Below are 17,604 nucleotides of genomic sequence, written 5' to 3' on the forward strand. Positions count from 1 at the left end.
AAAGAGGGCATGTGCATTTGTAATGGGATGGTGGGAGCCACAAATGGTGATGAGATTTATAGAAGAAAAGGAAAGCAAATTGAGGTTTGATGGAATCTCATTTGATGTAGATTGGGCACTCCCTTTACTAGACATGTATCATGACCCTTGTATCATGCATTGTCTCTCCCATTTGGGGCATTTTGGGCCACCATTCTTCCTTTCTTACATGTATTCTTTCTAGATAACTATAACCATCAAAATATTTCACCTATTTATCTATATATTAAATAAGTTTACATATACCTTTTGTTTTCATGTATAGTTGTATTGAGAAGCATTTTATTTATTTATTTCACATGTTTATATATATATATATATATATTATAAAACCTTCAATTAGAGGAATATTATGTTCATGATTATTATTATCTCAAGTGTTTAGCTGTATGTTTAATTAAAGTAATTATGCTTAATGTTTTGGATTAAGAATGTTTTTTTAAGTAATACATGTTTATTTGCGTTTTAAATCGTTCGTGAACAAGTTAAGACTAAACGAATGAACATTAACAAGGTTTCATTCGGTTTGGTTCAGTTTGTTTACAACCCTAGTTTTAAGTTTTTGAATAATAACCACCGAAACTCTACAGATGTGGGCTTAAACTTTCTTTGGGTTGCTATGTTTTACTTTCAATCCAAGTTTTAAAGCCCAAAGTATTATTATTATAGTAATAATAATAATAATAATAGTAATGAGAAGAGATTACATGTATAGGTGCATAAATCGGGTATGTATTTGTAAATTTTTTATACATGTTTAAAATTTAAATTGGCTTTGTAATTTATAAAAATAATTAAACTATATAACAAAAACCATAAATCTACTTAATTACAAATTATTTAATTAATAATGTGCATTTTACAAAAACTTAAACATAAAAGTTGTGAAGTAAACATAAAAATATACTATAAAAACTCATGTATAATTTCGGGTATTAGAATTGGTATTGGGTATCATGTATAATCGGGTATGGGTATTGGGTATGACCGTCGGGTATTTACGGGTACGGTTCCGGGTACGGGTATTGAGCTCAAAATGCATACCCTATCCATATGGGTCGGTTCCGGTTTCGGGTATAGAATACTCGGGTATAAAAAAGGCCGGTTTCGGGTATTTTTTCGGGTACGGGTTTTTTGTGCACCTCTATTACCATGTATGGGCTATTCATTGGGCCAATCTTAAAAATAGGGGCTAATTAAAGTGGGCCGTTCTTAATGAATGAGTAGGGATCAATGTTGAATGTGAAGTGGGCCGAAGTTTTGATAAAAATAACATTCCACGTCACTGATCCGTTGGCTTGCCATGTCAAGGCAGTAGTGGTGGTTTTCTTTGGCAGTTAGGGAAAGATAGATATGTTATTAACCTTCTGGTCCAATGGCATGTGGATGAAGTTTATGGCTTAAATTTTTGAGGTTTCAAGTTTATAACCTGATTCAAGAGGGTTTTCTCACAGTGGTGGATTTCCTCCTTAATGGTGTTTTTGGGTAAGTGAAACCTGGAGCGTCAAAATCAGTATAGAAGATGTCTAAGGAAAGATAGATATAGTTAGTTAGTTAGTTTAGCTGGGTGAAGTGATCAGTTAAGTTGACTAGGATCTATGTCTGCCTTTTGGAAGCTCAACTTCACATTCGTTATGGCCTATGGGTTTCACATTTGTATGTAGTATTTTTTTTGTTATTATTTTAAAAGTTGAGATGCTCTGTTGGGTTGTCTGTAAGCCCAATAACTACGTAACTTGATATGTATTTAACACAAAAATTTAATGTTATCTTTATTCAATTTAATGTAACACCCTGGACACCATGATTTGTTATGTTGTGACTTAAATCCACTACGACTTTGGTTACACAATTCTTATTTCATGATCACTATAACAATGATAGAGATTAAACTTATCTAAGTCATTCTTAGATTGTTATGATATCTCATTTGTAACACCCACAACACGTTTAACCTATCATGTTATATAAGTTAACAAGTTAGACACGTGTTCAACTAGCTTATCTCGTTTGTGACACCCATAACACGTTTAATATATCGTTGGCCAATAAAGGTAAACCATGTTCCAAAATTCAAAAGCTGTCCTTTTACAGAGCAAAGAAAAAAAAAATCCCAAAACTACAGCTCTGTAAAAAGATATAAAAGCTAAAGTGAAGAACAAAATAATATTATGAAGCTAATCAACTTCCATATCACAAATAGCTTCATTCAGAATCGTTTGAAGCTCACTCACTCTTTGTCTCGACAATGCAATACAATCCTGCACATGTAATACGACACATTTATATTATGATATAAAAACCTTTAAAACAATGATTATAAAACTGAAGTTGTATGCTGACCTGGATTATGGATTCATATGCAACAGCAGGACCACCTGGCTTGTAAAGAGAGACCAACTGATATGATGAATCTAACACAATAGTTATTAGTGTTTCCATGATGGATTCTTCCTCGGCTGTTGGATCAGCTAGGATGTAATTCTTGTGAATTATGCAAGTTAAGCCGAATGGGATATTCCTTAATTTAAGCTTTCATTTCTCCTCGTTTACTGGTTTGTTGTTCTTAAGTTTCTCACCCTCGTTTTCTTTTGAAAAAACCACGATTCTTCAATCGTCATTCAATGACACCACGGGAATTTGCACTGAGAATATTAATCATATAAATTTCAAATTATTAATCATATAAATGTCATGTTATTAATCATATTAAAATCTATTCTACAATAGGCCCATATATGTGTAAAACCAGGGCTGCAAAAGAATCGCATGTCAGCAAAAAGTTCGTCTATGCTCATTCGTTTATAAACGAATGAACATGAATAGAGGTCGCGCTCGTTCAATTGTGTTCGTGAACGTTTAGTAACGTGTTCGCTTATGTTCATTCATTTACGTTCGTTATAATTTGTTCGCTTATGTTCGTTTGTTTATGTTGTGTCATTAAAGGTTTTTTTAGATTTTGTACTTTTTACTTATAATCCAAACAACTTAACTTTTTATATTTTAAAAGTTTGTTTAGTTTAATCACCTTAATTTCTATAGTACGTTTATTACTATTATAATGTCAACCAATTTTCAGATATTTATGTCCCATACTTGAATTTATATTTACTTTTGAGTGATTATGTCTAGTACATGAGTTTAAGAATGTTGATATTGATTTTAACCTTTTAAACTAATATATTTTTGTTTGTGTTGGTTTATGAAATACGGACAGAAACAGACAAACAAATCACTTCCTTAATGAACAAACACGAACAAGAAGTACCATTCGAATATGTGTTTGTGCACCGTCCAAATGTCCAATAAATGCTTAACGAACAAACATGAACAAGGTCTTGTTCGGTTCAGTTCGTCTACAGCCCTGGGTAAAACCACTTACAATGAGAAAATGCAGCAACGGCAGCAAGTAGAGCAGCATCAAACAAGGAACCATCAGCATCCAAACAATATATATCCTTCAAAATCAAACTCATTTAATATAAAAATAAATAAATAAATAATATCTTGCAATAACATAAAATTATTAGAAAATGGTACCAGATATGCCATCCAAGCAGCTTTGCCACTGACCAATGACAACTCCTTAAGATCAAGCATCCCAGAACTACAATAACCACGTATATAGCAATACTAATATTAGATTTGTAACATGCAACAGTTTCAAATATTATGACTTATAAAAACTTTACCTTATGATGGTGTCAGATAACTGCTTAGAGATGACTGGTGCAGCCTCAGCGGGCCTGCCGGGCCTAACAATAGGAGAACAAATTGCAGGCATGTGGAATTCGATTGCTGATTTTAACATAAGATAAAATAATCAAATACAAGTGAAATAGTATTATCAAAAGTTCAAAACAAACAAATTGGCAAAATGATGAACATAAAAATGCGTCATAATCAAACCTATGCAGCCTTCATCTGGTGTTTCCTTTGCAGGAGTCATGACTTCCATTTTAATGGCAGCTAACATAGTCTAGACAAACAACACAACAAAGGGTACTTTAGATAAACATATCTAAAGTACTTATTATTACAGTAATCAGTTTTTAAACTTCGGATAAACATATTCTGATTCTGATTATTTAGGAATCGTATCACATTACTAGCTGCAACAAAAATTGAATCCCTGTTTCACTAAAACACCTCGTTTAACTTAAACACACAAAACAATTGATTATCTATGATCTATATATACACTATCTTCTACAGTCCGTTTCAAACAGCACAAAATAATTGATTATCTATGATCTATATATACACTATCTTATTGTTACAACATCAAACAGCACAAGCACATCTATGATCTATATATACTCTATCTTCTACAGTCCATTTCATCACAGCTAATTACATGTTCTGGATTTTCATAAAAACTTCCAAAATGCACATCCAAACACCCTCCAAATCAGTAATGCCTAGGCATGTAAAATAACATTTCAGTGAACCGTTTAGTGGGAAATTCATTTACTAAATAAACGAACAAACATGAACAAAGCTTTTTGTTCGTTTAGTTAAATGAACGGACATGAACATATATCTCGCTTGTTCGTGAAATTTCATTCTTTAAATCTGTTTATATTGGTTAGTTTACTGTTTAAGTTTGTTCATTTACATATTCATTTATATTTGTTAGGCTTATTACAATTTAGTGCATTATTATGAAACTAAATTATTACTCTTTAATTTGTTATGACCAACACAATTATTTATATTTACTTTAACTGGTGTTCGTCTAAGCAGTTAATGAGGAAAAACATCGGATATCGGTCAAGGTTCGATATTTGAGATATCGGTTATCGCGGTGGGGTATCGGTAATTTTATTATCATCCAGGATTTATATATTATAGCAATTTAACACCAACAACTTAGTAAACTCTCCTACTATCAACAAATTATCCTTTTACAACTTGCAAAACACTAACAATTGTAGCAAGTAGGAACTGACTAAGACTCAAAACACTACCATTAAACACTAAAAGTTGAAAATTAAGACCTAAAACACTGATATCGGGAATATCAGTGATATGTCGTTCAATATCACCGATATTATCAGTACCGATATCCTATCGATAGACCACCGATATTGACTGCATAGGTGTTTCTTCATGTATGTTTAGTTATGTTCGTTCATTTTCTTAACGAGCGAACACAAACACGAAATAATCATAATAACATTCATTAAGAGAATTATAGAAGGAACTTACAGTGGAGCCAATTTTTGCTAATGCTGATCCATCTGCAGATGCCACAGCCCCTAAATTCCAACAACAAATTTAAACAATTAGTACATAATATATCAAAAATATAAAATAAATAATATAAACTGATTAAAAACATGTTAGCACTAGACATTTGAAACTAACCTAGAGCCAATGAAGTATCTCTAGCTTTACCAAGTGGCCTTGCGTCCGGCCGTACGGACTCGAGTAAATGTCGTTCGTGGAATCGCAACGGGAAGAGTCTTCTGAACGCGTCGACTTCCATCTCCGATGACAAATCAGTCGCGCCGTTGACGGAATCCACCATTTTCGTCAAAGTGAAACCCTAAAAAACGATATTAAAAGCAGTTTGTTCAAAATTGGAATGAAATAATGATTGTTTAATGAGAATTGAACCTGAAACGATCAATTTGCGTAATTAGGGTTCAAATTACGGCGAGAAGAAAGAAGAGTGTGTTCTTTTGGTGGAGGCTGTGTGTGTTTGTAAAACGGTGTTTAAAATAGAGTCGGGTCGGGTTAGTAAAACGAGCCTAGCTGTATGCGAGTTACTCTAGCTCGGGTTGATAAGAAACTTAAAGCGAGCAAAACTTTTTCGAATGTGAGGCTCAAATAAAGATCGGTTGGTCATTGAGCTTTGTGTATTTTTAAGTTTAATCTCTTTTGGATTCTATGCATTATATTCACAATGCACAGTCGAGTTCTGGTTGAGCTTTGGCTCGTTGAAGGTATTACACGAATTTGAGATGTGTTTAGGCTCGTTTAAGGGTTTTTTTTCTTAAATATATAAAAGTAATTAAAAACTCATATAATTTAATTAATAAATAATAAATGTATCGAACTCAAGCTTATAAAACAATTCATGAGAAGGCTCACCCCTATGAATAATGCAAATTTTCCTTTATTTGTAGAGGCTATATCAATAACAATAATCTATACAGACGTTTTGACTACTAAAATATATTTTGACTTTTTATTTTAATCATTAATTAAAGATAACCAACGAATTTAGTCTCAAGTGTGAGTCGAGCTTGCGCTACTTGTAAAGTCCAATTTAGTTCGGACAACTTGTTGATGATAAGTTATCTCGTTCTTACATAATTTATTGTCTTTTCATTTTTTTGTTTATACAAGTTTTAAATAAGTTACAAAAATCTCAATTTATAATTGTATAGAGAATGCATATACAAGGAAATCAACAATAAAATTTGGACTAGTTAACTAACTCGAGTTGAATCAACAATAAAATTTGGACTAGTTTCTAAAAAACAATATTTTATTCACAACAACAAATCTCCACAAACCTGTTATAAAATATTAAACTTGTATATATGTGTACATTAGAATGGTGTGACATCATGGCCCACCATCTCTCGTCAGTCTATTGTTTGCAGATACCAACTTGCCACAAACTTGCTCCACAATGAAGAGGTTTGTAGCCGACACGAATTTTAAAAGACAAACTTGGCCACCTAGACCATGCTGCTGGTGCTCTTAGTGGTATCAAAGACACCAATACAATATCCACTTCAATACTTCATTAGACATGCACGTAAGAAAGACCATGCATGAGATCACGGGAACAAACGTTTGCTATATCTCTTTTGTTGCAAAATTTTAAATTTACTATTAACAAAAAAGGTATAGCAAACGTCTGATCTTAGCTTTTATTTTCAACAATTTTAAAACTATTTACAATATTTTGTTTTAGATAATCAACCAGTTGTTCGATGGATGCATATGAATTCATTGCTCATATTTTCACTATAAATTATTATCGGTCAATAACTTATGTTTTAAAATTAAAGTTGAATTAAAAAACATATTCTTTCATTACCATTTATTATGGATGAAGAGGTAGAACTTGAAAATAGGACTATCATCAATTACCTGTCAATGGCAAATTTAGAAATTAATGGAACCAAAAACAAAGGAAATTTAATACGAAAAAATAGCAAGACCATTCAAAACCATTCTAAAACTAATTACACTAATTCAGATATTCAATTTCTGCTTTCATTTTCATCCGCTTCTCTCATATCATCAATTTTCAATCCAACCTCAGGTACATTACATTCTGATCTTGTTAAGTTTTTGATAATCATGATCGTAACTTGTATCGTGAGTTTATTATGTTCATCGCGTTCGTTCATTAAGGAAATGAACTTGTTCGTGAACCGTCGTGAACGGTTCACGGACACAAATGACACAAACAATGTTTTGTTTGATTTGGCTAACCGAAAATGGATAGTGTCAACTGTCAACAGTTAGGTCCAGCCACCAAGTTCGTGTTAGCGTTATAGTTAATAATTTTTCTCGACTCTGTATATGATAAGAATAGAAAAGTCATTAAAAAATATTAAAAAAAACTTTAATGAACATTTGAACAAACATAAACAAGCACACATTGACGGACATAAACGAACACATTATCGAACGTTCACAAACATCATTGAATGGGCATGACCTCTGTGCGTGTTCATTCATTTAGTTAACTAAACGAAATTTTTTGTTTATTTATTACACGAATGAACATAAATGAACTTCCTGCCAAACAGTTCACAAACATTTCGTTGAACGTTCAGTTTGCTTACAGCGTTTTATATATTAATAACAGAGAAAATCACAGTTTTGTATGTTCCATGGGCCAACTTATATGAAATTTGTTCATAGAAATTATAGCTACTGATGTAAAACATGTTTGAGGTTGACATTGACTTATAAATATATCAAAATATGGACATATTTCTGTTCTGCTTTTAATATTAGCATAATGACACATCTTACATAACTATAGTTTATGAAGATTAAACAAAACTTACTATTGAATATTATATGATGTTATTATACTGTAATGAAAAGGTAGATTTGAAATTTACTATTGAATACATGTTCTTTTATACTTTGCAGTGGCTTTAAACTAGAGATTGCATAGTGGGAAATTTTGGATGTATATTTTTATCATAATTTAAAGCAACTAAAAGCCAATATTCAACAACATGGCTACTGCAAAAGCTCTTGAACCTGCTTTCCAGGGAGTCGGTTCTAGACCGTATCCTACATGCCTCATTATATTAGGCAGAACCGGAAGAACAAATAAATTATTCATTTTCCGATCTTAAAAAGTTCTAAAGTACAAGAAAATGGTTGCAGTACACGATGGCTATTCTTCTCTTCTAACATTTTAAAAAGAACATATTAACAAATTAGTTTAATGGTTTTTATGCACGTAACACAGACATTTGTATGTAAGAAGTAAAAGTTTTAAAACATATGAACCATTGATAAAAAAAAATTAAATATGTGTATATATGCATATATATCATTTTTGTATATTGTTATTTTTTTTCTTAACAATTTATAGAGGGCTTGGAATTTGGAGAATCGAAAACTTTCAACCCGTACCTTTGCCGAAATCTAGCTATGGCACATTCTACTCTGGAGACTCATATGTTGTCTTGCAGGTGTTTTATAATGTTTAAATAATATTATATTTTTATGAAATGATTAAATGATATTATTGTTTTAAACGGTTGATGTTTGCAGACTTCTGCTGGTAGAGGTGGTGCAGGTGTATTCGCGTATGACATACACTTCTGGTTAGGAAAAGATACTACTCCGGTATAACATATATACATACATTATGTCTATTTATGTATCTTGTAAATGTTTATTAGTACATGATATACATCAGGATGAAGCTGGAACCGCAGCAATAAAAGCAGTGGAACTTGATGCGATTCTTGGTGGGCGTGGAGTGCAGCATAGAGAACCTCAAAACTTTGAATCTGATAAGTTTATATCGTATTTTAAACCATGCATTGCGCCACTCGAAGGTGGTGTTAAATTGGGATTTAAAACACCCGACCCGGAAGAGTTTGAAATAAGATTGTATACGTGCAAAGGAAAACGTGTTGTTCATTTGAAACAGGTAACATATGTTTTCAACATATATTCATTTATGTATGCTTATGTTTGTATAAAGTATTTTTAACTTTTTAAAGGTCCCGTTTTCTCGATCTGTGTTGAATCATGATGACGTGTTTGTGTTGGACACGAAAGATAAGATATTTCAATTTAACGGAGCGAATTCGAATATTCAAGAACGCGCAAAGGCATTAGAGGTTATTCAGTTTTTGAAGGATAAATATCATGAGGGGACATGCAATGTTGCAATTGTTGGTAGGTTTTTGATATTAATAATGATATATATATATATATATGCATAGTTTTTAGTTTTTTTTTTACTAATTTTTCTATTTGTTATTTAACTTTTTAGATGATGGAAAACTACAAGCCGAGGGTGATTCGGGTGAATTTTGGGTTATTTTTGGCGGGTTTGCTCCTATTGGCAAAAAGGTTATGAGCGATGATGATATCGTTCCCGAAAGGACAGCTGGCAAACTTTATAGGTATTAGTCTAAAGTTTTGGTTTGGACTTTTTAGTCTGAAAATGTTTCAATTGAGTAGGGGTGTAAATGAGCTGAGCTGAGCTGAGCTGAGCCCAGGCTTGTTTAGACTCGGGCTCGGCTCGTTTCGAGCTCTATTTCTAAAGCTTGAGCTCAGCTTAAGCAAGCCAGTACGACCAAGCTGGGCTCGTTTACACTCCTACAATTGAGTATATAAGTTCAGTGACATCATGTACAAAACACGTGAAGGGTATTTTCGTCATTTCACCAAGAACATTTGTAGGGAAACTTACTTTTGCTCTATGACTTTTTTTTATCTTAACAACATATTATCTATACTTGCATACAAGTTCATTAACATCATATGCACAACACGTGAGGGCATTTTCGTCATTTCACCACGAAAATTTGTAGGAAAACTTTCATTTGCTCTATAATTTCTTTTTATCATTACAATATTTGATCTATATTTGCAGCATTACCGGAGGGCAAGTTGGGGATCAAATTGAGGATTATTCAAAATCTTCATTTGAAACTGACAAATGTTACTTAATGGATTGTGGTGCCGAGGTTTTCGTTTGGGTTGGTCGAGCAACTCAGGTGGACGACAGAAAAGCCGCCTCGCACGCTGCTGAGGTAAAATAAATACATAAATAATATTTTCTTTTACATTTATGATATCAGTTACTTATTTTCATTATTAAACATTTATAGGAGTTTGTCACTAGCAATAACCGGCCCAAAGCCACCCTTATAACACGACTAATTCAAGGTTACGAAACACATGCATTCAAGTCAAACTTTGACTCTTGGCCGTCATCAATCGCACCTTCTGCTGAAAATAGAGGAAAGGTGGCTGAAAATAGAGGGAAAGTTTCAGGTAATGTTAAAGTTACATTTTCAAATCATTCACGTATAAATGGGTCGATTTGGGCTGTGTTTGACCTTGGATGGGTCAAACGGGCCGTCTGGGTCAACGCTGTTCAAACTTGTCAAAATTCTATTTTTGATGCATACAACTTCCTAAATTGTTTTCATCAATGTACTATCTCATCATTGTAACAATATGGTGCATGTAATATTATTAGCGCAAGACTGCAAGATCTTGTAATGCATTATTCATTCTTTTACAAATATATGTAAAATGTTTTTTTTTTTTTTTTTTTTTGTAATTTAGCTCTGTTGAAGCAACAAGGTGGCGGGCCAAAAGGGAAAGAAAAAAACGCACCTGTAATCGAGGAAGTCGTGCCGCCTTTGCTCGAACCTAATGGGAAACTTGAGGTTTGATCACATTAATTTCTATATTCACCGGTTTCTTGTATTACCATTATTTACATGTTTAAGTATTTTGGGCATTAGGTGTGGTCTATTGATGGCGGTGCTAAAAACCCGGTAGCCCATGAAGACATTGGTAAATTCTACAGTGGAGATTGTTACATTGTTCTTTACAGTTTCCATTCTAGAGAAAAAAAAGAAGATTTTTATCTTTGTTATTGGATTGGAAAAGATAGTACTGAGGTAAAATAATAATAGTAATAATATTTGTTTTAATATTATGTGAACTATTAATATTGAATGTCTGCATTTTAATCCATCTCTATTAACAGGAGGACCAAAATACTGCCGCTAAGTTGACTACTTCAATGTTCAACTCACTCAAGGGGAGGCCCGTTCAGGTATCATTACGTCTGTAAACGAACCGAACATTCAGTGAACTGTTATAGCGGGAAGTTCGTTAATGTTTGTTTATTTATGTTTGTGAACCATTCGTTTATACATTAATGAACAGACATAAACGAACACTAACATGTTTACTTTCTTAACGAACGAACACTAGCAAGAAAACCATGTTCTTTAATTTTCTTATTTGATTGTTTGTTACGTTAGATTTAAATGAACGAACATGAACATGCTCCGTTTGTGTTCATTCGGTTCATTTACAAGCGAGGTCTAACTTTCGATCCTTTCTTTAGGGCCGTGTTTATCAAGAGAAAGAACCGCCACAGTTTGTAGCTATTTTTCAACCCATGGTTCTTTTGAAGGTACTTATTGTAACATTTATATAATTCTAAATCACATTTTTAAATTTTGTTAAAGTGAATATATGTTTTTTTTGTTTTTTTTTTGTTTTTGTACTTAGGGTGGATTAAGCTCAAGTTACAAAAGCCACATTGCAGACAAAGGAATAGCCGACGAAACTTACAGTCCGGATGCTGCTTCAATCATTCGAATATCAGGAACCGCAGTGCATAATAACAAAGCTATTCACCTAGACCCCGTAAGTATAAAATTACTTAATTACCCCTGTTTTAACTAACTATAACATGTATTTTAGGTACCAGCCTCTTTGAATTCACACGAATGCTTCGTGGTACATGCCGGTAACCACCTATACATTTGGCAAGGAACACAAAGTACTTATGAACAACAGCAATGGGCAGTCAAAATTGCTGATTTTTTAAAAGTATGCATTTCATACTCTTATATAGTTTTTGACTTTATGGTTAATGTTTTATATATATTTTTTTATATTTTAGCCCGGGGTAACCGCAAAGTATCAGAAAGAAGGAACTGAAAGCGCAACGTTTTGGCTCGGGCTTGGAGGGAAAGAAAATGTCAGCACTAACAAAGTATCATTGGAAACCATTAGAGATCCTCATTTGTTTTCATTTTCACTTGCCAAAGGTTAGAGAAGTAATTTTTACTTTTACATTGTGGTTTTGGATTTGACATATTAATGGTTCTAACTTGTTTTTTGTTTGTGGACTTTCAGGAAAATTTGAGGTGGGTAAATTATTAGATGGTTGGTTTTGTTAATTATTTATGTGACAAATGTGTAAATAAATTTTTTCTAAAAAACTTTTTGTTAAAGGTGGAAGAAGTTTACAACTTTGATCAAGATGACTTGTTGCCAGAGGATATATTAATATTGGATACACATGCTGAGGTTTTCGTTTGGGTTGGTCAATCCGTTGACACGAAGGAGAAGAAAAACGCTCTTGATTATGGCCAGGTATTCGTTTAGCGATCACAACAAGCGGGTTGGGTAACATGTCGAAATGGGTGTTATTTTTACAAATCCAATTTGCCATGTCATGTAAGATTATTCAATAATAATTTAGTAGTAACTTTTTTCCGGCAAAAATGATTTAGAAGGTTTTATGCATAAAAATGCACTGTGAAACTTTTGACTTGTTTCCTTTGGGCCTAATTTGAAGTTTAACGTGTTCATAACTAAATGGGTCAAAATTGTTACATGTGACATTTTTGTAATGAAAGTTTACTTTTTTTAACGAACTTGATTTCAGAAATACATTGCATGGGCTGAAGCTTTGGACGGGTTGAACCCGCGTGTGCCATTATACAGAGTTCCGGAAGGAAATGAACCTAACTTCTTCACAACATATTTCTCATGGGAACCTTTGAAAACCCAGGTATGTGTACTTGTTAAATAATAATAATAATAATAATAATAATAATAATAATAATAATTTATTATTATTATTATTATTATTATTATTATTATTATTATCCATCAACCCGTTTTTATAATTATTTGGATAGTAATTTGTTTTCATTTTAATTAATTTTTTTTTTGTGATGCAACTATAGATTCATGGGAACTCATTTCAAAAGAAGATTACTATACTGTTTGGAGCAGGCCATGAGGTAAATTCTTGCCTAAATTTTGGGGCTTTGGGCTTTTTGGGGTTTTGGGATTATTGGGCTTTTAGGCTTTTGGGCTTCTTGTTTTGGGTTTTTTGGACTTTTAGACTTTTTGGGCTTTTGGGGTTTTTGGCCATTTAAGGCTATGAGCTTTTTGGGCCCGATTAGTTAAACCGAGTAAAACTGGGTTGACAGCTAGGTTACCCGCTTTCAAAGTTGCCCATTTGGACCTGTTTTGATCCGTTATCTGACCCGCTCAGCGCATTTGATCATTTGACATTTGTTGTTAACACAGAGCTCTGGGAATCAAGGTGGTGGTAACACTCAACGAGCTTCCGCCTTGGCGGCTTTGAACTCAACTTTCAACTCATCTGGCGGCGGTGGTGGTGGCGGCGGCGGCAAAGGACCCGCTAAAGGTTCAAGTGCCGGTTCACAGAGACGGGCTGCAGTCGCTGCATTATCCGGGGTTCTTACCAATGAGAAAATCGAAGAACTCGCCCCCGAATCACCAGGTATTTAAAACGGGCCCACAAATACTACACTAAATAGTTATTTTGACTTGGCCCGTTACATACAGACTAACGGGCCAAATTTGTTAAACATGCAGAGAAGCCCGAAGAACCCCCAGAAGAACCCGTGGAACCATCTGAGCCCATTCCTGAAGAAGAAGACGATTCTGAACCGAAAGTGGCTATTGAGGAGGACGAAAACGGTATTTTATCGAGTCAATCCACTTTCAGCTATGAACAAGTTAGGGTCAAGTCAGAGGACCCTGTTCCCGGAATCGATCTTAAGAGGAGAGAGGTTAGTAATTAGTTTCCTCAAAAATATTCTTCAAATAATAGTTGAATAATATGCGGGTTAAAATGGGTTCGGGTCAGAATATCACCAAAATAGACATTTTAATCCATTATTTTTTTTTAATGTTATAGGTTTATCTTTCAACTGAAGAATTTGAGTCTTATCTTGGGATGACAAGAGAAGACTTTTACAAGTTACCAAAATGGAAGCAAGATATAACCAAGAAAAAAGTTGATCTCTTCTAGAAATCAAAACCACACACCAACTAATAAACACTAAACACCACATTATCAACATACTAATAACACTATTATTTTTAAAACTGATTATTTCGCGGTTTCGACTCAATCAGGTGCATATTCTTGATTGTGGTATGATATTATCATTGTATTTAGTATATGGTCTTTTTGTTATTTCATCTTGGAGTTTTAAGAGTCATTCTTTGCCTCCTTCAAGATTTTAAGACATTATAGCAAAATAAACTCTGTATTTTTTTTTTTTTTTTTGTTACTTATGATGTCTTTTATATTTAAGAAGGTAGTGCAATTTGTATTTGAATTCAATTACATAATGGACAAAGATTCATTGTTTTTGATGATATTATGTTATCGATTATTTATGATTTGTACGTACTAATTGTATAAGTAACTAAGTGCTCTCGCATACCACGATAAAATATGATTCTTGTCACATTGATGAAGCAATAATAGAGATTTTTGTATGTGATACAAGTAAGAGTTGTGAAGGTACATAAATGTTTCTATAGAAAACAAAGTTGTTATCAACATTCTCTAACGTGACAAATGAAGATCTAGAGAACAAGTTATGGTATATTCATTTAATTCATACAATAAATGTTTCATCCATGTTGTAAAATTGATTTAGGAAATTTGTAGTCCTTAAAATAACATGTATAATATAAATACATTTAAACAGTTATAAAAGACACAATTGCCATAGGGGCTAGTTGACAGCCTTTGCCCCCGTAAGTTCTAAGCCGATAACAAATCTTAATAGTTATGAAATTCTGAGTTAGTAAATGATAAGTCAGTGTTGAGTACACTGATGTGGTTGATTGGTGATGGAGGAGGTGGCGTTGGGCGTGAGTGGTAGACTAGGGGTTTTGAACATATGTGAATGGAGAAAGAGGTAAAGTTTTTATTCGACATCATTTTGAAATTTAATGGATAAGAGATTTGCTAAGTGATTAGGAGGTAATTTTCTGATAAACCAAACACACTTAATGATGCTACCAAACAACCCATTAATCTACACTGTTGTTAAAGAAATTTGCTTATTTTCTTAGTTAAAATATTTTTAGGAAGCAGATACTCCAGTCATCACTCTCTTGAAGTATACATGTATTCTCAAGCCACAAAAACGAAGTTGTCTCGGGTGATGTTTGTTTTTTTTAAAGGTCAGTGCATGCTCTTTTGTTTGCGTTGTATAGGCTATGCGCAGACATTGCATCTGTAGACTGTTTGTTTTTTCGAAGACGTTTCATTAAAAAACGTATGCGTAAACTCTTCTTGCTACACACTTAGCTCATCCACTTCTAAGATCTTCTAGGGTCTGAAAAGGGTTAAACATCGCCACCTACCAACACCCACTGTCCACCACCACCACCGTTCACCACCCACCATTCGTTTACCACTACCCACCATACGTCCACCACCACCACCCACTACCACCCTTCGTACACCACCACCAACTTATTTTAACAATTAGCATATGTTAAAAAAAACAAACAATCTTCTTCTTGCAGACTGCAGAGGTTTAGTCCACATCTTCTTCTATAGATGTCTGCAGATGTGGTCCGCAAACTGCAGACATTTTACATTTGAAAAAATAAACAACACCTTAATGTCCTTCGAAACTCCTTATGGCTTCCTCCTAACGGGTGTCTGGTTCACCGAACTTTTAAAAGAATTTGAATTGTAAATGGGAGTGGATTATTTGTTTGGTAAACTTGTTGATGAAATTGGAATTTTCCACCTATCTCAACCCATTAGAACTGAAACGGGGACGAGGCAGGTATATGGGCGGGACAGGTTCGGGGTGGGTTATGGACCATAACGGATTTTAGGTCGGGGCGGGTTTTGGGTCGTGACGGGTTTCAGGTCGAACAACATTGGGTTGCAAATGTTGTAAAAAAAGGTCGGCATCTTCTCATAGAGATTATGCTAGTTTAGTAGCACTTAGTAATATTAATTAAAAAAGAATTTGTCTTAATCAAGCAACTGACAATTTCGGACTACCTCATGAGTCGATTGGATCTCTATAATAAACTGTCACGAGAAACAATGATTTTATGTGTCGGGTTGATATAACATTATTAAGACGTAATCGCAAATTTTAGTTAAAAGATGCCTAAATTTATATCATGCAAATGTTGACTAGATCGATGTTGCACAAGGAGACTTTTATGTATAGATTTCAAGACATGTCCTCCGTAAACCCTAAACCATGAACTTTGGACGACTCGCCCTCTATCGAGTGCGACAAAAGATGAAGAACACGGCGACAACGAAGTCATAGGCACAATCCTCAACCATAGAAAGTCAAGGTGATTGCAGCTTGTGTTTGCCGTCGAACAAAAAAGTTAGGTTGATATGAATTGTATTCGTCTATTGAGAGAGAAGTTAAAATAACCGAAAAAATAAATGAATAATAATATTATAATCTAATTTGTCTACACATAGAAAAAGTAATATAATCAATTTATAAACTATAATGGAACTAATTTAGGGAAATGAATATTGATAGAATCAATATGATACTTTTTATAGAATATAGATTGAAATAAGCACAACAATTCACCAAATGTAAACAAGAAAAAGAAATACATAAATGAATGGAAAAGAGATTGAATGTGATTGGAGAGTCAATATGTTCTTGCCACCTTTTTTTAATGATCGATATCATTGTAACCAAATTGGAAAAGAGACCATGAACTGTCATTGTCTTAGGGATTTGTTTTTATACCCCGCATCTAGTAAACATACAAGTTGTTTAACTTTAACATACATCTCTTTATACTTTTTTTTAACGGCCAACAAAAACTTTAATATATAAACAAAATCAACACCTAGCAAGAAGCTAGCTAGCAACATCGAAAAACATATAAAACCAAACATATAAAACCAGCCTAAGCTACCAACCACCTAATTACATTACAAAATTAAAAGAACACCAACTCTCCCACAATAAGGCCATATTCTTTGACCTATTTTTCACCCATAAGAAGCTTAACGCCTTTATCTCGCTTATGATATTCTTTATACTGGGATCTTTATCATCAAACACCAAAGAGTTTCTAACCTTCCAGAGACACCAGATTGTAGTAAGACACACCGCATGAAACGCCTTAGCCTTACGGGTAGGAAGGCGAGAGAACTTGTACACTTCCAACAAATCACGAGTCTAGAACGCAAAAATATTTGGGACATTACACCAACTGGTAATA

The 17,604-nt window shown here is 33.6% G+C and overlaps 1 protein-coding gene and 1 pseudogene across 2 annotated transcripts; one reads left to right on the forward strand and one right to left on the reverse strand.

Moving 5' to 3' along the window:
- Positions 1-1,981: 1,981 nt before the first annotated feature.
- LOC143529336 (uncharacterized) lies at positions 1,982-5,789 on the reverse strand (annotated as a pseudogene). Its single transcript, XR_013134637.1, has 9 exons — positions 5,662-5,789; positions 5,410-5,590; positions 5,251-5,300; positions 3,949-4,018; positions 3,732-3,837; positions 3,580-3,646; positions 3,422-3,497; positions 2,383-2,684; positions 1,982-2,300 (listed from the first exon to the last, which is right to left on the reverse strand). The product of XR_013134637.1 is annotated as an uncharacterized LOC143529336 (transcript).
- A 2,472-nt stretch (positions 5,790-8,261) lies between these two features.
- Positions 8,262-14,418, forward strand: LOC143529375 (villin-2-like). Its single transcript, XM_077025190.1, has 22 exons — positions 8,262-8,314; positions 8,627-8,726; positions 8,809-8,883; positions 8,957-9,193; positions 9,267-9,444; positions 9,542-9,674; positions 10,148-10,307; positions 10,386-10,551; positions 10,849-10,952; positions 11,031-11,189; positions 11,279-11,347; positions 11,645-11,713; positions 11,812-11,949; positions 12,007-12,135; positions 12,209-12,356; positions 12,445-12,455; positions 12,544-12,684; positions 12,980-13,105; positions 13,284-13,340; positions 13,633-13,849; positions 13,945-14,141; positions 14,270-14,418. Exons 1-22 carry the CDS (start codon positions 8,262-8,264, stop codon positions 14,381-14,383), a joined length of 2,781 nt encoding a protein of 926 aa, XP_076881305.1. The 3' UTR covers positions 14,384-14,418.
- The last annotated feature ends 3,186 nt before the right edge of the window (positions 14,419-17,604 follow it).

The sequence above is a fragment of the Bidens hawaiensis genome, unplaced genomic scaffold (genome assembly GCF_021521415.1).
Source record: "Bidens hawaiensis isolate Kalapana, Puna unplaced genomic scaffold, B.hawaiensis_p1.1 tig00008535_1, whole genome shotgun sequence".
Classification (NCBI taxonomy): Eukaryota; Viridiplantae; Streptophyta; class Magnoliopsida; order Asterales; family Asteraceae; genus Bidens; species Bidens hawaiensis.